The sequence below is a fragment of the Danaus plexippus genome, chromosome 4 (genome assembly GCF_018135715.1).
Source record: "Danaus plexippus chromosome 4, MEX_DaPlex, whole genome shotgun sequence".
Classification (NCBI taxonomy): domain Eukaryota; kingdom Metazoa; phylum Arthropoda; class Insecta; order Lepidoptera; family Nymphalidae; genus Danaus; species Danaus plexippus.
In genome coordinates this window covers 4,183,269-4,205,533 of record NC_083538.1, presented here as the reverse complement: position 1 = coordinate 4,205,533, position 22,265 = coordinate 4,183,269, and the positions used below count along the sequence as shown (strand labels likewise).

The following is a 22,265-nucleotide window of genomic DNA, read 5'->3' as shown; positions in this document are numbered from 1 at the left end:
AATAAAATCGTATTCATGATTCGTGTCAAATAAAAGTATACAGGCTAATTCGAATCTAATTTAATTCTATATAAATTATTAATTCAAACATCGTTTATTCTTCCCCATTTGAGTCTTATCTTCTGTTCGTGTAGTTTCAACCATGATGGCATCGTTTTTGGGAAGGGATGAGCATTTGGGAATTGGAGTGGAGGTGCTGGGCTTCTGAACGGATGCTCGTTTTTAAGTTTACGTAACAAATATTCTTTATTTATTTGCTTTGGATCCCTGTATTTGTCCATGTATATATTAAATGGTTTTCGTCGAGGGAACCATTCTTGTGGACGTATGTATGGATCGGGGAAATCATACTCGTACACTGAAATGAAATTTTTTGTGTTAAAATACAAGTTAGTTATTATAATAACATGCTTAGGAAATTTTGGCATGAAATAAATACCTGGTTCTTTCATATTTAAGGTTGTGTGGAAGAAATCTTTTACTGTTTTGTCCCAATCGCTTTGAAAGAATGCAAGACCAATTGGTGTTATGTTGTCTTGATATTTCTTATACCATTCTCTTGTTTGAAATGTTCTGTCTTCCAAGGATGCTGATGAAACTGTTGAACATGTGAAAAGACAGTAAAACTATAGTTTTCTCAAATCCTAGTTATAAAATGATACAAATATTATTTTTTTCATAAAACCTATATTCTATAACAATATTCACTGCAGTTGAAAATGTATAATCAATTTATACAGGACCTTACACTCCAGTAATAATTTATATACAGACAGAGTAACAGATTAAATATATTTATGATGTTTGATTTAGTTGCAACAGTTGGGAAGACAAAGCTATAAGGACAATAAGTAATCCTAGCACTTAGTACACAAGAAAACACAATTTATTTAAACACATTTGCTCAAAATATAGACTAAATCATGTTACTGACCTTTTGGCAAATCATATTTCATTTGCACATCTTGCTTGTATAGTACAAAAACATATCTATGGTAACCAGTACCTTTTACAGGAAAGGGACGTAAATAATCAAAAATGACGTCTCCTTTCTCTATACAGTTACCAGGAATATTTGAAACCATCCAATGAACATACTCCTTTTCATTATCTTTCAAATGCCCATCAAGATTTGTCAAAACAAGAGTCCATAGTGAATTGCCATCAGATTCGTAGCTAACTATAGGACTTTGTGAAGCCTCGGCAGGTTTTACCACATTACCATAATATACAGGTAAACAATTGCCATCTCCTAGGTCATAAAACACTTCTAAATTTAAATGTGGTACAAAGAAACCCTCTCCATATAAATGTTCAAATATTGCATAGTGGTCTGCTATCTGTTTCTTATGCAAGGGCCCCAAGGACTGCAGCCAGTCCTTTCGTGATTGCTCCATATTAATTTCCAACTGTAAATTTCTTGCTAGTTGTTCTAAGTTTTTATCACTTTTAGCTTTCTGAACTTTAGCAATACGATCTTCACGGGCTGACAATGAATTTTTCCTGAATTATAGAAGAATGTTAATGAAGTATTTTTAGTTCACACCAATTAGTAATATTATTATTTTTTATAATTTACATGGTCTTGAAAAAGCAGTGCAAATATTTTTATTATTGATTTTCTTCACTTGAGAGTGAATATGTTTTTAATACTTACTTTTCAGACGGAAATCCGATATCAATTCTCGTCGTATATAACTCATCCTTATAATTGAGCTCATCTATTCTTTCTTTAATAGTTCTACAGTATATTGGTGCTTTTCCTCTGATTCTATGACCTAACCTAATTTGCTGGAGTTGTATGTTGTTTAAGCGCCAAAGGCAACGTATAGAGTTCATTTTTTATGACCTAAAAATAGAATGTCACTTATTAGAAATAATAAACACAAATTCTTTATATCAGAAAAGATATTTTTCTTACTTGGTTACAAATTAATTTTATTTAAAATTATGACATTATTATCATAGATAAATGTCAATCGACAATAGAGCAAATAGCAATCTCTCAGCCAAGTTACACTTTGTATTGTAGGATTTATTTGTATTCATCAAACTTAAAAAAATGGTTTTCAATTTTTTATATTTTGAAATAGGATAGTGTTTTATAAAAAGTATATTTATGATTTCAATATATAAATTAATTTGAAATTAAATCACGTAAGTCGATTATGATAAATCATTATTTAGAATTTAAAGTGCCAAATATTTTGTTTTCTTCATGACTTCTTTTTGATTATAGTAATCATAACAGACTTTTTTATCATCATTAGAAAATAATAATGATAAAAGTTTATATATAATGTTTTAAATAGGAAAAATAAAATTGTCTTTTTTAATGACAAAAAAAAATTGTCTCAAGTGCTATTTTAATATAAATATTTCAGTAAAAAAGGTTGTTCTTAAAGAATTAGACTAGAAAAACCGATTATTAAATTTTTTATTGCTTATATGTAATTTTTTATCATGCCTTAGTATAATTGGGTTTTTAACTCTTGCGCTATTTTAATAAAATTAACTGAATTAAGAAAAACTGAGCATGAATAAGATATTTAAATGGGAACGATTATTTTTATCGACTTGCATAAAATAAAAAGATCTAATGTTTTAATAAAGTAACTGAATATTATTTATACTCAAAATTGTAAGTTAATTATCTGAAAAGCCGTAATATTCTTCGCATGAAATATTAAATGTTTCCGTTCTTTTAGTCTTTTAATTGATTAGTACTACCAACTTAAATATGTTATCAACTTAAATATCTATTTAAACGAAAACAACCAATGAAATCACCGTACGACATGCGTAGATACAGCGAGCATTACACCTACATTAACATGTCGCATTTCTATTTATCATTTTAAAATAAGTTATAACACTATAGAAATAAGCATGCAAATGGCTTGCTCGAAAGAAACATAACGAATGTGTGCATCTATTAAATTATTATTTAAGTCGGTTTGACACCTTCAATATACTCGTTTTATACCATTTGACTTAAAAAATACCATTGTTTAAAGTTGTTTAAATGTAATAAAACAATTATTAATGTTTTAATTATTTATGTGAATGGATTACAACTACAAACTCAATCTATCACGAACTTTAAAAACAATCAAAGATATTATTTTTAAACAAAAATACGGTTTTAAATGAACTTGTCAATTATTTCAATATTGATCGTCTAAGGGCACCATTATAGTGTATACTAGGATGTCAAGTGTCGACTGTCCAGTGTCGACCGTCGAATCTAGTGATGTCGGATGGTCTGACATTAGTTGCAATCGTATTATTGCCTGTTTTGTACCGTGGTGACTAAAACGTTGATTTTGCGTTTTTCTAGTGAAGCTGGTGTAACATATAACTGTCGAAAACATTCATTATTATTAGGTATAACGTGCTCCGTTGAATATAAAATAGGATAAAAATGGTATTTTCTATACTACCATTGGGCTTTAATTCGTTAATCCAATGTTTAGTTCCCCAATCTTTTTAATATTAGGAGCCATTTACACATGGCGAAAAGTCACGTAGGCATTAGTAACTTTTTCACCGTGGATTCATGATTGCAAGTTTTATTTACTGTTGTGGCTGTTAATGTAGTGCGTACAAAATGGATAGCAAAAATATTCAAAAGAATGCTATGCAAAAAAGTGCTGAATTTACTTTCACTCCGCCACCCGAGGCACCCGTATTTGAGCCTACGCCTGAGGAATTTATGGATCCTTTAGGATACATTGCTAAAATTCGTCCTGTGGCTGAGAAAACGGGAATTTGTAAAATAAAACCCCCTGCTCGATGGCAGCCTCCGTTTTCATTAGATGTCGATAAATTAAAATTCGTTCCACGGATTCAAAAAGTTAATGAATTGGAAGCCATTACTCGTCTTAAGCTTTTGTTTCTTGAAAAAATATTAAAATTTTGGGAACTACAAGGATCGCCACTTAAAATTCCTATGATTGAAAATAAAACTCTGGATCTTTATTGCTTAAAATTCTGGGTTGATGAAGAAGGAGGCTTTGAAAATTGTAACAGCCCAAAAAAATGGCGTAAGATTGCTAACACAATGGGTTATAGTCAAAGCACAATCACAATGAATTTTCTCAAAAGTAACTATGAAAAGATTCTTCTTCCTTACGAAATATTTGAAAAAAGTAAAGCTGATATTTTAAAAACAGTCAAAAAGTCTGATTGTAAAGTAGAAGTTAAAGAAGAGAGTGAAAATGGAAAAGAGATGTTTAAAGAAATTTGTATAGAATCTATAACTAAAATACATAACAACATTGATGATGAACAACCTCACACAAGTATTAAGAAGACAAAGACTGGCTCAGATATTAAAATAGAACCAGGTTGTACAAAATCAAAAATAGACTTTGAAAAGATAAAACGCAACAGAGAACTCAGGAGATTGGCTTGTTATGGACCTGGCCCAAAAATGCCAGGTCTTAATGATGAAGAATTTGATATAACAAAGTCACGAAAGAGACCTAGGTATGATTTGGATCCATTGGCCATTTATATCTGTGCTATTTGTCAGAAAGACCATAGGGATGATTTGCTTCTCATATGCAATGGCTGCTCGGATACATATCACACATTCTGTCTGAAGCCACCACTCAATGTGGTTCCAGATGGTGACTGGCGTTGTCCATGTTGCATTGCTGAAGAAGTACATAAGCCGGCTGAAGCTTTTGGTTTTGCACAAGCTGAGAGAGAATACACCTTACAACAATTTGGAGAAATGGCAGATAAATTCAAATCTGACTACTTTGGTATGTCGGGACATCTTGTTCCAACTAATGTGGCTGAGAAAGAGTTCTGGAGAATTATATCTTCTGTAGAAGAGGATGTTACTGTAGAGTATGGAGCAGATTTGCATTCAATGGATCATGGATCAGGCTTTCCAACAAAGTCTTCTTTGAATTTATACCCTGGCGATCAGGAATATGTTGATTCAGGCTGGAATTTAAACAATTTGCCAGTATTGGAAGGTTCAGTTTTAAGGTTCATAAATGCAGATATATCTGGCATGACTGTTCCTTGGATGTATGTTGGAATGTGCTTTTCAGCATTTTGTTGGCATAATGAAGATCATTGGAGCTATTCAATTAACTATCTACATTGGGGTGAAGCCAAGACTTGGTATGGTGTTCCAGGAAGTGGAGCTGAACTTCTTGAAAATGCTATGAAGGCAGCTGCTCCAGATCTTTTCAAATCTCAACCCGACCTATTGCATCAGTTAGTAACAATAATGAATCCTAACATATTAATGGCAGCCGGTGTCCCCATCTATAGAACTGATCAAAATGCTGGAGAATTTGTTGTTACCTTCCCAAGAGCATATCATGCTGGTTTCAATCAGGGCTATAACTTTGCTGAAGCGGTTAACTTTGCCCCTCCAGATTGGCTTCATATTGGCCGTGAATGTATAATGCACTATAAATATCTGAAAAGATTCTGTGTGTTCTCACATGATGAACTTATTTGCAAGATGGCTTTAGAAGGTGACAGGTTAGATTTGGAGACAGCTTTAGAAACACAAAAGGAGTTAGTGCATGCAACTGCGGAGGAAGGTCGTTTACGGGCTTTATTGTCAAAAAATGGTTTAAAGAATGTCAGAAGGACAGCCTTTGAGTTGCTTGGAGATGATGAAAGATTATGCGAAGTCTGCAAAACAACTTGCTTCCTATCATCTGTATCTTGTTCAGAATGCAAGCATATGTCTTGTTTGCAACATGCAACAACTGACAGTTTTTGTTCATGCGCATTGGAAAAGAAAACCTTATTCTATCGCTATGATATGGACGAATTACACATTATGCTGCAGACTATCGACTTCAGAGTGAACAGTTTTGATAAATGGATGACTGAAACTAAAAATATTTTGCTACCGACCGCTCCAGACATAGGTCGACTCCAAAAACTGAGAGTATTGGTTGATGAAGCGGAAGAACTTAAAATACCAAAGTGTATATTACTGACGCAACTCAAGGATGAATATACTAAGGCTACTGAAAATATAGAGCCTATTGTTATAGAATTAGATGATGATTAAAACTAACTGTAATGACTAGCCGGTAGTACAAATTAAGGGAGTTGATTTTATTTGTTTAAGAAATGGGTCCTCAAATCTAGTTATGTAGGTTCAAATTGTTCAAACATAGAGTGAAATATTAAACAAATAGGATACCAATACTTAAATATAAAAATATGACTAAATAATAGTTCTCAAACAAAACTTTTGTAAATTTTGATTATGTAATAATACTCATGAAAAATAACTGGTCATTTTCATTGTGTCGTTGTGAGGATTTAGAGGCCCAAAAAAAATCACCTCTTTTATTTGTAAATATGTATATCCTTATATACATAAGTCACAGCTTTAGATTTTAAATATAAATGTATTAATCGGTAGGTATGAAATTTTTTTAGTATCATCACACTATATGGCAGCTTTACCTTATTATATTTTCAATATAATATATAATTTTTATTGTAATTCATGTAAAAATAATACATTGTAATGTTAATACAACAAATCATTATTGAAATGTGTAAGTGATTTATAAATTAAAGACAAAAATAATATACAAACGCTTTATATAACACCGGTTATAGCCAATTGGGTGATTTATATGGTAATAGTATCCCACCGTTTTTAAACTTTGCATTAGGAACTGAGTATTGGAAGGATTTAGCATAAAACAATACTTTTGCCAATATTGATTCATTATTATGTGATCTCAATTGATTGTATGAAAATTATTGTTTAAATAATGAATTTAAACAAAAATATTAAATAGGTTACATGGCATATTTTTTTTAACTTCTACTAAACCATGAGTCTTCAGTTAATAAGTTCAATAACTTTATATCATATTTACTAGTATCTCTGATTTATCTACAATAAACGACTATCTTTGCTACCCCAATATTACCTTGTACAAAAGTTTAGTAACAAAATGTTAAGTCATATTTTTAAATATAAGATAGCGTTTAAAGTAAACACTCAAAAATATAGTTTAGAATGAGAGGTTAGTTAAGTTAAGGTAATTACTAGGTACCTTACAATGAGTAAGTATAGAGGCTACAAATATGTCTGTATATAATGTGGAAGTGATTTTGTTTGTTGAGAAACTTAGCCAGTATTCCTATTTATTGTAATATTAAATAAATAAAGGACATATAAGAATTAAAATTCTATTAAGATTTATAGAAATTTAGGCCATTGTTTGACTGATCACATACTTAGTTCACTTTATAGGTAATAAGATACATAGGATAATTTTTATTATTGACACCTCCAGTGAATTTAATTTTAATTGTGATTTAGATTTATCGTTTCGGTGAAAGCTTCTTGGTTATGTATCTCACATTTATTATCTCAACGGTCCAGAGGCTTGGGATTGACTTGTGTAGTATTAAATTCAATGTTTTGTTTGAGCTTTCAGGCACTAGCATTTAAATTTATCTTACAATTAGTGTTGTTTGTGTTCGTATAATGTATTGAAAGGAACGTGGATTATTTGAGTGACTATCTTCTGATATTTCGAGTATGTGTTAACTCTTAATAAATCATTATAGATTGTGACACAAAATTTGTTTTAATTAAACCCGCCAACAACTACGTTCATAGATTATATTGATTTCCTTTACAAATATTGTAGATTTAATATATAAGGGTCAAAAGAAAAACTTGATAGCAGCAGTGAGTTTTATTTGTATGCTATAACATATTAGATGCTTAAAAAATAACATTATATTTGGTGTCAATATTGTTTGTAATACATCTATACATAACGAGGTTACCATTACAACCATAGAAAAAAAATGTTTTTTAAATAAATGCAATGAAAATTAAAAAGAATTATTACTGTTCTAAACAGTAGAGCTTAAAATTACATGAGATTTATTTGTAAATTTTTTGTTGTGTATAATATTACGGTATACACTCAAAAGAGCAGATCACAATAGTTAAGTACACGGCCGATGGGGCTTTAAAAACTTAAGTAAGGTAAGAAACAAAAAAATTAAATAAAATCACCAGATGGCGGCAGAACAATGAATAGTTGAGTATACGAATATTAAAACACGCCATGATCCATTTATTAGACAAAATTTCTTCTAAATACTTAACATAAAATTGGTTCGTCTGTTCTTGAGATTCAGCTTATTTAAAGTTATAAAATTATTATGTAAAGCTACGCTTAAGTAAGTTTGGATTAAATATCACACTGAAAGTATAAAATTAGTGAAATGTTATGTTTGTAGTGTCATAGCCCTATAAGGACGGTATCGATCAACCCTAAAGTCAGGTACGAATGCAAATAAATAAAAATATCTAATTTAAAATTATGGACGATATAAAATGATTGTAATTTTTTCATTTTAAAATGTAATTATTGCATTTCTTTTCTCACATACAATATTAATAAAATTCATCCTTTGTTTATATTCGGATATTTGAATTTTAAAAGATTTAATAAAATATTCTATTTCTAAATCCCATATCAGAAATTATTGTAAGAAAAAAGATATCAGGTCCTATGCTGGGATACAATTTCTTTAAAATACACTTGCATTATAATTATCATTTGGAAGACATCTACAGGTTCTTGGACGCTATTCCTAGCGAGATTAAAATTTATTACAGTCATATAATAAGTGGTCACTGTTACATAAATTAGTAAAGTATTTGAGTTTTTTTTTATACACTAACATAATAAATGGGCAAAACATAATAAGCCAACATTTTTTACTGCGACAAAATGCTTATGATACAACACTATTAATATCAATATATTTTTAATATTTTGTGCTCATTAAATAACAATTAGTTAGATACAAGTCGGGAAGCAGTAACTCGATAGGAAGAAAATTATGTTCATCAAACCTGTATTACATCAATACATTAAAGCTTTTAATTTAAATCTTAACGTTTTAAATTTATGTTAAATATAATTCTTCTTTTAATTTACATATATGTTAACGTCAAGTAAAAGAATTGTGTGCTCTTTACATCTACCCTCCACAATATAAATTAGTGTCAAATGTCAATATGTCCGATATCTGTCAACCACGACATACTGTTTAATGTCAAAATGTCATCTGTCTGTCAGCCGGTGACAGTGACAGTATCCTTCATTTCTCTGCCTTTAGTCTCTATCGGCAGAGCGAGGCAGGCAGCAGCTGCTAACAATGCAGCCACAGAGTATACAGCGGTGGCTATTAACACTGAGTTCCTTAACAGTACCTGAAATATACGCCTATTATAATGTATTTTGTACTAAAATGTCATATGTATGAGAAAGACTTTTATTCGTTAACTTAAGTAGTAATGGAAAATATCTATGTATATATAAATGTTAAGTTGGTTTGTGTATCCTTGAAAAAGTCAAAGTGTTTTGCACTGATTCAGCTGAAATTTTGACACGATATACCTCACGCCTGTAGGAGCGTGCGAGTCGTGTGCCGTCACAAAGTTTTGTAACAGCACACGACTGGCAGTTAAGAAATTAATGAACAACATAGTGGAAGCAACGATTTTAACGGAGCCTTTCAAAGGTGAAGATGTCCTCATTCTTCGAATTCCCATGATCCCGACCGATACACCATTTCAAAAATTGCAATTCCCAATGCGATGGGCGTCCGCAGTCACGATTAACAAAGCTCAAGCTCAATCTCTAGAAACGTGTGGTCTAAATTTGGATGTGGATTGCTTTTCACAAGGACAATTGTATGTTGCGTGTTCCCGTGTTGGAAAACCAGAGAGCTATATATGTACACAAACAATGAGAAAACAAAAAGTGTTTCATATCCACAAGTATAACAAAAATAAACTTAAATAAAACGTATGCTGTCTTTTATTGTTCACAGCGAAGGCTGGCAGGGCATTAGTAGTATGTGTATATATATATATATATATATATATATAATTGTCGATTTTTTATAAATAAAACATGATGAACAAAAACATAGAAAAAATTTCCGTCATTTTATAATGATAAATCATTATTTACATAACTGAACTAGTTTAAAGCTCTTGATAAAAAACTTAGATTTTTATAAAATAAACTAATGTATAAACAAAACAAGAAATACCTCTTAATGGGAAATACTAAGACAATATTATAGTTGGCTGGTGTAGTAAGGGTTAAGAGTAACTACAAAAATATTTAAGTTATCTCACAATAATTTTCCATAACTCCCGGAATTTTAAAAATGATTGTTTATTTATGTCATAATTTTTGCTAAAACCGATAAAAATAAACTATGCCAATATTTAATAAACGCTCAAATTGTATCTTCCACATCCAAAATATATTACATAATGATACTAAATTAATTATAACGGACTGTAATTGTTTACCTGTGCTACATATGGTGTAACCATGGCCCCTAGTCTGGCAACACCACTACAAGCACCTACGGCCGTTGACCTCAACGCTGTTGGATATACCTAATAAAAAAAATTATATATATATATATATATATATATATATATATATATATACGTATGGGTATATGTGTATATAGGTATATGTAAGGTTTAAAGCAGTTGAAATGATGTGAATCTCACTCATCCATCATGGAAAAAGTTCACAGAATATATATATGGGTTTAAAAACGACTTATAATCATTTTGTGAACTTTTTTCCATGATGGTAGAGCGGGATTATTTCAATTGCTTTAGAAATTGTTTTTTTTTTGATAATAAAAAATATAGTATGTCAAGTAAAATATAAATATTACCTGTATTATAATTAAATATAGCGAACTTTACCTCCGGCGTGTAAACGTAGGCAGCTTGGAACAAACCAGCGATTATTCCGCGAGCCAGGAACAATGTGCAAGTGAGGAAGGTACGGCTGAAATTACAAATAAATGTATTTTAATTCTCATTTTATTGTGGCACTAATTATTTCAACAAGTTATTAAACTTGATGCAGAAAAAAAAAACAACAAGCCAAATCCAAAAAGGTCAAGGCAGTAAAAAAAAAAAATTAGACAATTTATTGTTGTATTATATAGAACTCACTTCGCGTTGTATGTTAATACGCAGACGCACATGGCGAATATAACGAATTGAGATGCCATCGTCTTCTTGCGTCCAAACTTCTCGATTATAAATATTGTGGCAAATATTCCTGAAAATGTAAAAAAAATATATTCATAAATGTTTTTGAGCTGTGATTTATTTAAAATATCATACTTGCATCAGCACCGGAGCTCTAAAGCTAGGGAGGACTGAGTTATGTTCATCGATTAATTGAATTAAAAAATATATTGTATATAATAAAACTTTATGGATATCATTATCATCATCGTCGCAAGAGTCTTTGCAGGCTGGCCTTGGTCATCACGTATCAGTGATCCGTATACATGATGACTTTCATGGGAAGATAGCCGCAGTGGCCCCCCCTTGCCTTTTCCCCAGCACTTTTTTGGGGCTATTTAGACCCCAAGTCTTACTGTAGCCTGTTCCAGCCAGTGGTGTCTAAATACTATTAGAAAGTACATATGACTCGGAAAAATCACATTGGTACTTTCCAGGTTTCGAACCTCACGTAAGGGAGGCGGACCTTTTAACCCCCAGGCCACCACCACAGGATATAATAATAGTAAAATTTACTAAAATAAGTTTTATATTAACTAACGTTGCCCAAATTATTGTTCCTATTTAAACGATTAGAATTTAGACAAAAAAATATCGTTGAATAAAAATTAAATGTAAGAAATCACCAAGAGCTGGTTCGTGAGCGAGTTTGTTCTTTAAATATAAAAAAATATATATATACACAATATCTCCCACAGTAAAATCACAGGAGGCGGTATGTCTAGAGGTACTAGTTTATGCTTATATTGTTATGATGAAAGACCAAGAATATGAAGTATAATAATGTTAATGTTTTAATTGGTGTTTATGTAATTACAAAGAATACGAAACATATATATGCTTAAATATACACAGCACACATACTACGTATGCATTCGTTCAGTTTTAATTGTACCTACATATCAACAAAAATAAAACCGCATAACGTTAGTAACGCTGTCCTTCCTTAAATCCTTATTTGTGATGTTAAAATCGGCACGAACCGGGGAATTCTGCTAGTGTGGTCCACAATAGGTCCATATAGTCTGTGGTCTGTAACGGACGGCAGTCAGCGGCACAGGGTTCCTCGCCAGCATCAGTCTCGAACAGTTCCGTGGTCATCAGCACTAGACCGTAGTAGCAGAACGCACAGGACATCCTGAGAACAGAAATAATTTAACTAACAGATCTCATCTGTGGTCATTATACCAAACAGAGTATTGGAGAGAATAAGTGTCCACTGCAGAATATGGTTTGAACTGCTCATGCTTGTTGTTTGTCAACGGTTGAATTAAAGTAACATAAATAAGAAAGTACCTTCATTAACTAACAAGCGCTGTATTATCTGATAAATAGGTATAGATACAAACATATCTCGACAAAAAGCACTACCAGCATAAAAGTGTTTATTACCAAATAACCCAAAGTAGCAGACTGGTGTTTCTAAGCTGTGGTATTAGAAGATGCTTAAGACGTCCTCTTTGTCCGATACCCACGGAGTCATCGCAGACAAGTCTACCCAGCAACATAGGACGGCCGTTATCCCGGGCTATCTGTGAGGAAATAACACATACATACATTTAAAAATATGACTTCACTCCAAGGTGGAGTGGATCATAAGTATTATTGAAGTAAAACCTCTTACGCGACTTGCAACAAGGTTGCGTTAAACGTTTAACGCGCGGTCAAAAGATACAGCGCGAGACGGAATGCGTGGCGCTTGAACGCATGCAGGCAATCAATTAATGTGACTTACAAGTAATATTAAAAAAGTTTGTCTTGAAGAAACACAATAAAAATTCCTTCAAAATCAATTTCTACAACTTCCTGTTTTCACTCCAACATTACCAAGTTTTAGTTACTTAAATTATTATATATAAATATAAATAGTTACTTAAACTTCCTTAATATGAAACTTTGAATATTCTTTATATAAAAAGACTTATTAGTAAATGGGAAGGCGAGAACATTTTTACAAGTCCCTATGTGTTATATAAGAATGCTATACAAATTATGTCAAAATATTATTTTACAACTGAAATGTCGTCATCGGTGAAATATGTTAGGAATGACTTACGTTTGTGTTTGAACTGTATCTGTTACTAAGTCAATTAAACAAACTATATATAAAAACAATACAAAAGTTTCTACGATCTATCTCAAAAGTTTTCGCAAATTCAATAACCTCCTCCATCCAACCCATTCTTCTCCAATATTCCTACTTGTCCAATACCTATTTAGTTTTAGGTATGAATAGAAACTTAATAATTTAAATGAAACTAGTATTATTCGGATTTACTACGCGGATTTTATTATTTAAAAACTACATAATCCCGACGTTTCGGTTACTTTGCAGCAACCGTGAACACCTCATCTGCCCGTGATCACGGTTGCTGCAAAGTAACCGAAACGTCGGGATTATGTACTTTTTAAATAATAAAATCCGCGTAGTAAATCCGAATAATACTAGTTTCATTTAAATGAATAAAACTCGCGAAAATCTTAGATCTTATTATGAGAAACTTAATTAATTCAAATCACAATTTCAATGTAATCATTAGTACAATCTATCTTGATTTTACTACTATATATAAAGACGCATATCATTGATCGAAAAATGGCAATATTAGAGGAGAGTTTAGGATGAAAAAAATATAGGATTATTCTTCAGCAACTTGTTGAACACCATGACATAAAAAAGTGTATTTTCATCTGTCTTACAAAATTTCCTACGAGCAATAGAAATAAGCCATTTCCTGCTAAATCCAAATTTTTATCATATTTCAAATTCGGGACATATTATATTTCTGTCAAGGAAGGTAATATTATTTTGGGTTTCAGGTCACTCTCTGGTATTCATTTGTAAATTTCTCACAAAACTTACTGAGGTTTGTCCCTATGAACTTTAAAGTGTTGTTTACAATGCACCTTATAAATCAAAATATTCTCATTGTTCCCTATCAAAGGTCGTTAAGGGATTATAAATCTATTCAATCGCCCATTCTCCTTAAACCTTGGTTTGACTTATACATAAAAGCCGACTGCTCTGTAACACCTAATAAGTTGCTAGGGTCTGGCCATGTTAGTACTGCAGTTTATTTGGCTAAAATTTGAATATGGAATTACCATGAGTTTATGCGGTTTGGACGAGGGATTTATTTCTCGTATCTTATTTTCTCCAAAAACGAATTATCTCTTATATGATGCTGTCCCTTATATACTCCCACCAATTAATATTGAGTATTTTATGGTTGCTCTACAGTTCTTGTGTCTGGTTTGGGTGTAAATTCATTAAATCTTATAACTTAAAAATTTAGTGGTTTCTTACAGCAATGTATTATTATTTATATAATTTTCGTGTTTTTCTAGGTGTAAATAAAAATATAACTGGCGCCTTAAAAATACCCATGATTTCATTCGACTAACTCCTTGGTGTTTTCTGCCCTCATTCAAAATTATATCATAATTCATAGTTCGTTCAACAAAAAAAAAACAATGGCAACTTCATAACGTTCCACAGTGATAAAGAAGCCAGAAAACAAAAAATAGAATAGAAGAAAAGAAAATAAAAGAAAAATAATTAAAAGCATAATATAAAAAGAAATTACATATGCTTGTGTGGAATTTATAAAAAATCTTTATTATATATAATAGGATTATTATTATTATTATTTTATTCTAACTGCATATGTTTACAAGCATATGAAAGCCATAATTAAACAAAAGTGTTCTGCTATGACAGCTCATTATTTCAACAATGTGAAAACCATTAATTATTTCTCACTGACTTTAAAATTAAAATTGATTATATAAAATCACGCGATTTATTAATTTCATCTAAAGATATGCACGAGATTATTTTTTTATATTAAAGTGATAACAATTAATTTAGGTTGATTGGAGTGTGCAATTTTTTTGTATTATTAAAGTAAAAAAAAAGTATTACCTGATCGAGTGTTGCTAAAGCTTTGTCAGGTTGACCACTGGCTACATGGAATCTGGCAGATTCAGGAAGCCACTGTAAGAAAAAATAAATTATTACCAATTAGGTAATATAGACTTTTTGGTAGGACATACATAGAAACCTTAAAAAAAAAGAAATGAAAAATGTTTAATTCTTCAGATATTTATCATCTCACCTTTGATTATCCAAGATAGACTGTAAAAATTTATAAATATTAATCAAAATCTACAACTATATATCTATGTGTATTTGATATTATATCATAGATATAAAATCTATGGAGTAGAAAAAATTTGTACATATATTTACATAACTCACCGGACATATAAGTGCAAATATAAGCAACGGTACAGTAGATAATGCCAGAAGCCAATGCACACCTAATGTTGGCATCACAACCAGTGCCAAAGCTACTTCCAAACAAGCTCCGAGGGCCCAGAAACACTGAAATGGTATTGAAAAATTTTGCATTTAATAATTCATTTGTTTGTTCATACATATAAAATTATTTCTATTGTATCATAAATGTATATGATTTTTAATATTGTCATTCAATTATAATTAACTTACAACTCATTTATCTTTCTAATGTCCATACAATAAAGAAACCTTACGCAATTTTAACACAAAATGTCTTAATTATGTCTTTAAAAAATTTCAGAGTAGTTAACACTTACATCCAAAAGCACAACACATTTTGCCCTCTGTTTCGTTGGTAAAAATTCTGCGTATAAAGTCACTCTGAAATAAAATTAATTGTTTTATTTACTATTATTTCATTTAAATATTTTACTAGTATATATATATATATATATATACATATAAATATATATGTTTGTATCTGTACTTACGATTGTGGTACACATCCTATAGCAAAACCGACTAGACCCCTCAAAAATAACAACCATAGGAAATTTGGAGCTATTGCACTTAACAGTCCATAATAAAACAACAGAACGCCACACATACTTAGCGCCTGTAAGAGGAAATAGCAGACATATAATAAAGAATTTTACTTCAAACGTTAAACTTATATTGTAAAACATTTTTTAATAAAATTCTATATATCTATAAAAATATATCTTACTGTTTTTCTGCCATAACGATCACTTATATTTCCCCAGAATGTTGAACTCAGCATCATTCCCATGAAAACAACTGTGGTTGTAAGGGCTTGTTGGTACCTAGAAGCATCATAAATATATATGTATTATAGTTATACACAGTAAGGCTTCCTCCGACTACATTTCAAATAAAATTGACCTACTTGCTAATATTCCATTCGCAATGCAGGGCGGGTGATAAAATACTCAATATAGTCATTTCCATAGAATCTGCCATCCAACAGAGGCCCGTATACAAGGACAGCTTCACTTGAAACCAACCAAACCCTAGGGCATTCACCGCCTGAGTGACTGTGAATGTATCTGAAAGCATAAATAGGGATATGTTAGTCTTATTTTAATTGAGATATACAAATTATGGTTTTTATTTCTTTTAAACTTTAACATTTTAATAAAATAAAGATGCTTTAAAGATAATAATTTTATCGCCTCTTTCCCTGATCAAATGGTGTCATTAGTTGGTGCAGTTGACGCAGAAATAACAAAAGGTAAGGAAGATATTTTTCTTTAATTTATAAAATAATAGAATCAGACGAACGAACAAACAATTTAATATTACTCACCGTCGGGAACGACGGAAACCGATGCCATTTCGATTTCCTGAGGAGGCGGCATCGGAGGCGCCGGTTGACGTCCATCACCAACATTTTCATCAAGATCTTGATATCCTTTAGATCTACGCATCTTATGATTTACTTGAGCGATTTAATACTGACGTGGTATGCTACGAATAACGGGAAACTAAGTTACTGTTACTATTACATACGATTTCCTTAGAATATATTTTACATGTTGCCTTATTATCTTATAACAAATATAATATTTAAGAGTAAAGTAACAACATTAAGATAAAAAAATAAATGTTAAATTTGTTATTGTTTTGAATTTGAAACCTGTATAAAATGTTTTGATTTCTGACGTTTGAAGTCGTCAAATTGACAACTTAATTGTTTTTGAAATTGATATTTACAGCACTCCTACTATGAACGTTCAAAATTACGATTAATTCAAATAATGTACATTATAATTCATATTAAAATTTTTCATTACAATAATGACTTAAATTGAACCAACATCTACTACCAATAATTGTGTTTGCATATCAAAAAATTTTTACTAATGACTTGTATTTACATAAATCAGAAAGGAAAGTAATTAAAACATAGACAATTTAGCTTGCTATACGTTATACAGTGTAGTTTTTTTAAATAGGTTAACTGATAAAAAAATAACCTTACAAGGTACATCTATGAAGGAAAACTGACCAAATATTTTTTTTAATTTTATGGTAAATACTACCTCCTTCCTATATCGTTATGGATTTTATATTAGTAATTCATATTGATTTTTGAATTATGTTTCATTATTTAGAAGAAGAATTAATGATTTATGTTGGCTCGGGCAACGTCACTTATTAATGTTGCTAGTTATATTATATTTAGTAGAGTGGAAGAAAGAGGGGAAACAAAAAAGTTATTTTTAAAGGTTAATTTAATAAGTTTATAAAGAACTGATAGATAGCAACTTCATCACTTCGACGTATCACTGTAGATCGGTTGTTAAGGTTTCGAAGTATTTTATAAATTTTGCAAATAGGGTTTGGTTTTCGGTTCAGTAATATACCTTTAGTGATCATTAGTGTTCGAATTTTTCAGTAGAACACTTCTGAAAGTATAATTTAACATCCCTTCCTTGAGGAAGTATTTCCAATAATTAAAATATTTAATAACTTGAATTAATTCAATTTTGTTATTGTAAAATAATTTATGTGTCTTTATTAAACCCCTATAAAAGCTTTTATACATTCTAAAATATGGTTACTAAAAATGAAAGTTTTATCCTATTTGAATAAGTAGTTACCTATGGCGTTGTCACTGGTGTTATCGGTGATACGGAATATCTAGTTTATAATGGTTGTCGTTAGTACACCACTTGGAATACACAACTATTTATTTTGCTCACCTCACATAGATTTTCGATTTCCTAATTGTCTTACTGAAGTTGACTCAAGGAAGATAAGATAATCAAATATCCAAAGTTTTTTCTCTATGGCAAAAATTGTCGTAGATGTAATTCAATTAAACATATGGGCATTTAGTATACCTAGCACGAGGTTGCAAAGTCTGTTCAAAAATAAATCTTCACGCATGATATTATCAACTAAGTTATTTTTTATAATACACATATTTTTGGCAATAATGTTTGGAATTAAATTTACAATTTAGTAAGATAAAGGTATTCTTTTTTATTTTTTTGACTAAATATTTGTTTCTTGAAGCCTCTTGGCATAAGATTAATTTTGGTAGCTTGTTCTTTTAAATTTTATTTAAAATTCTTGGTAAAGAAAAATGTTACGGCTATCGAGATGAACACCTTAAAAACTCTTTATATTTTGGAATGTTCTCCATATATATATATATAAATATGTGTGTGTGTATACCAAGAGAAATGAATTAATTATGAAATTTAAAATAAAATACTAAATAGATATAAAAAGGTGAAGACTGTGCGAGTATTCCATTGAGATTTTGATTATATTAAATAATAGGTAACAAGGAATTTACCTGATGTACAATAATATAATAAATTTATGTACCTAGTAATTATTTTAAAATTAGCTTGCACGTCACACTGTCGCGTGCCTCGATAAATAGTTAATGATACGAACCGTTCTGTATCAATATGTTATTATTGTAATTTTAAATATTATAAGTTAAAATAACGAAGGTTATATATTTTTAGCACCACTTTTAATTTTGTATCGAAGTTTTTGAATTAACCATATGAATATCTTTATATTTTTTTACTCATAAATCTTTGCTCATTATAGTATTAACGTGTGTCATTAAATGAGAAACGCTTCGTATTTAGTGTAACGATGCAATCTTGTTCTAAAATACTGATACATGAGAGTCTTTGAGTAATTCTTTTTATTATATTGTAAGGTTCTATCGATATTCTTATACTTAATAAATTTTAATAAGTCTTCTAGGATCTATCATAATGGACACATGTTGTTATTATAAATTTAGCTTTAATTTTTTTTATTAAATTTATTGTGTTGTTTCTTAAATATGGTTTTATTATCATAATTCATCCGGCTTCTTCGGTTTTCGGGTAGATAACCTTAAGGACGACGGCAAGATAGTGTGTGGGCGTTGTCTTATGAAATTGCCTTTCTTAGGAAAGGTTAAAGGTTAAATATATGCTTTTGCTCTCAGTTTAATGATTATTTACCATTTTCTTTAAGAAACAGTTTCTATTTATTTCAGCTGTAATAAATACACCTACGAATCATTTGTAAAGAAAATTATAGTTAGGTTTAATTAGGGTAAATTTGAATAAATTATGTTATGATATTAATATATTTAGAAGAAATTTGCTGGTTTTCGTAATTAAGAACATGTCAGAATTACATAAATTACATAATATTCATAAAAATAAGAGAGAGACAATGTATAAAGTACCCCACAACTAAAAAGAAGGGTTGTTTGAACAAAGATCCAAAGATCCAAAGAACAGCGGCTTCGGATTGGACTATAATGATGGATACGTATGAGAAACAATAAAGAATCCCAGAGGATATTTGTGCGTCGTCCTTCAGACCATATTTTTTGTATTCGTAAATTTTAAAGCGCGTTTTGATAATAGAGCTCACTGTTCCTTGGGAAACCAACATCCACAAAGACCGTGGCATTAAGGTCAACAAGTATTAGGTACGAGCTCACTAACGAACTCACTAAGAACAGGTTCATTATAAATTTGTATGCGGTAGAAGTAGGAGTGAGAAGTATCACAGCCAAATCACTTTATAACATGCTATAAGACTTAGGCCCGAAAAGAACTAACATCAGTTCATTCTTGGAACATGCGTCGAAGGCAGCCCTACTAGGTTCGTTTCGAATTTGATTAGGTAGAGAGAGGAGCTTGGACAGTGGAGGTGAGCGTTTAACGCGCGTTTGATAGGGGCACCTTATACCTACACCTGGTTCGTAAGTCCCAGGCACTGTTGAAGCTCTCCCTGCAACGCGATGGACGGTGATTCCATAGAATGCTGAGAGGTTTCGTCTGTAAAATATTGGAATACGAAGTTGCTAATGGTTAAATGAGAGAGACAATAGAAAATATACCCCAAAAATAAAAAGAAGGGTTGTTTTAACATATATCCGAAGACAGAACTACATATTTTTAAACTGTATTTTTATTGAGGAAACCGATTTAAAATTTCATCGACACCCTTTTTTGATATAGAAATAGTAGCAAGAGAATAATGTAAATGCATTAGTAGATTAGTACTTAGGCATTCTCGAATCCAGTTATAATGAAGACTAAAACTGTGTGCTTGTATTTGGGGAAAAATCAATATACTTAAATAGTAACCAATTTTGTTAATTTTGACTATAGTCTGTCGTGTATTGTCTATAAAATTACAATTAGGGGATATAAAATTAAATAAAAAATTGAAATATTTTTATACATTTTTCTTATTATCATGTTCTATCAGTTTCTATCAGTATACTAAATAGAAATTGAAATGTTATGAATTACAAATAAATCGATATCTCGTATTTATAAGGTGCGGGCCATGACACCACGAAAATGACGAAATTGAAATATAATTATGTATATTATTATAAAAATGACATTTCTCAACCTTATAAATTATGACTTACATATCTCAGACTACAAGTCAACAGAATTATGTAGGGTGGCACCAGAGGTTCCAGGAAAACTGCGAAACTTACTTATATGTATATTATAATAAAAGATACTTATTAAAATTATAACCTATATCTAAGACTACATGATTGCCCCGATGTTAGCGTAGCAATGCCATTCCATAGCTTGTGTGGTGTCAAGAATATTCTGGTTCACACGGCTTGGTGTTCGTTCCGCGAAGTCAGTAACGTCACTCATTATATGATATTTTATCCATACAACGATTTTGTCCGGGCAACGCTCACGTATTTTTTTAATATGTTGCACATACGTAACAACAGTGTCAATATGTATGTATATTTAAAGTTTGCATCGTCACACAAAATACGCATCGTTCTCCGTTTCTCATTCAATAACTTATTTATTATAATACTATTAAAATAATGTGTGAAGATTTTTAAATGAAAAACTATAAATGCGTCGTATGAAACGTGACGAAGCCAACTTAAAAGAATCATACAGAAGTGTTCTTATTCACACAGACCGGTGTTACGTTATAGCAACCTCACTCGTTATACTATGAAATTATCCATACTATTGTTGACACGGCGACTTTCGTTTAACTTTTAATAAAGGTTTCATTTACGTAATTTTTATTTAAAATTTCCTTTATTTCTTATGTATATCGTTTATTTATGTTGATAGATTAAACTGAATAATGGACAGTAGTTACGTCATTTTTAATTTCTAAGGCAAATTTAAATTTGGTTCTATATTCTGAGTTATTAATTCAATTTATTAAGATTTTGATACAAATAAACAAAATTTTTAAGACATGTTGAATTGGGTATCATTGAACTGAACTATATGAAAAAACATATACCCTAACTATATTAGAAGATAAACATGCGATGCCTAAAAAGGCTCTGTTAAGTTGATATTTACCCTAAAACTTTTATTACACTGTTGTCTAAAAGTGCTCGCTGTTGTTACAAGAAAAAATTTACGAAGCATTTGAGAAAATAAATGATTAATCTTTAAACTTTTAATTTATATTTTTTAAGAAGCATTCAGCATTCTTGATAATTTGGTAATAAAAATGGTCCCATACATTGAAAAATTCATTTTAAGATTGAACTCTAGAAACAGCGGCAACTGAAAAGTATGTTATTTTTGATTCACGCATTATATTTGAGGAATATTTATTTCATGATAATATTTTCTAATTAGATTAATATTTAAAGGAAAAGCAACCAATTTGATGCAACAATTTAAAAATTTCTTTTTTATGTATTAAATTTTATGTTGTTACGTATTTATGTATATGAAAATCGATCGGAATAATATTGATGGCATACCATCCCGAAGATCGTTGATATCAAATAGGTTCTATCATTTTATTGCTTTTAAAGTGAATATTTTT

At 30.6% G+C, this 22,265-nt stretch overlaps 3 protein-coding genes across 3 annotated transcripts; 1 reads left to right on the top strand and 2 right to left on the bottom strand.

Annotated features, from left to right (window-relative positions):
* Positions 1 to 44: 44 nt before the first annotated feature.
* On the bottom strand, positions 45 to 2,045 carry LOC116768398 (large ribosomal subunit protein mL38). Its single transcript, XM_032659109.2, has 5 exons — positions 1,922 to 2,045; positions 1,658 to 1,849; positions 935 to 1,503; positions 440 to 598; positions 45 to 358 (listed from the first exon to the last, which is right to left on the bottom strand). Exons 2-5 carry the CDS (start codon positions 1,837 to 1,839, stop codon positions 84 to 86), a joined length of 1,185 nt encoding a protein of 394 aa, XP_032515000.2. The 5' UTR covers positions 1,840 to 1,849; positions 1,922 to 2,045; the 3' UTR covers positions 45 to 83.
* Positions 2,046 to 3,162: 1,117 nt separating this feature from the next.
* LOC116768406 (lysine-specific demethylase 5-like) lies at positions 3,163 to 7,598 on the top strand. The gene has a single exon (XM_032659117.2). The coding sequence runs from the start codon at positions 3,611 to 3,613 to the stop codon at positions 6,053 to 6,055; it is 2,445 nt and encodes an 814-aa protein (XP_032515008.1). The 5' UTR covers positions 3,163 to 3,610; the 3' UTR covers positions 6,056 to 7,598.
* A 98-nt stretch (positions 7,599 to 7,696) lies between these two features.
* LOC116768685 (synaptic vesicle 2-related protein) lies at positions 7,697 to 17,111 on the bottom strand. The gene is made up of 13 exons (XM_061524105.1): positions 16,747 to 17,111; positions 16,327 to 16,486; positions 16,147 to 16,243; positions 15,911 to 16,035; positions 15,737 to 15,800; positions 15,378 to 15,503; positions 15,042 to 15,113; positions 12,509 to 12,648; positions 12,100 to 12,254; positions 11,039 to 11,147; positions 10,784 to 10,868; positions 10,370 to 10,459; positions 7,697 to 9,253 (listed from the first exon to the last, which is right to left on the bottom strand). The coding sequence occupies exons 1-13, from the start codon at positions 16,865 to 16,867 to the stop codon at positions 9,116 to 9,118; spliced, it is 1,482 nt and encodes a 493-aa protein (XP_061380089.1). The 5' UTR covers positions 16,868 to 17,111; the 3' UTR covers positions 7,697 to 9,115.
* Between the last annotated feature and the right edge of the window lie 5,154 nt (positions 17,112 to 22,265).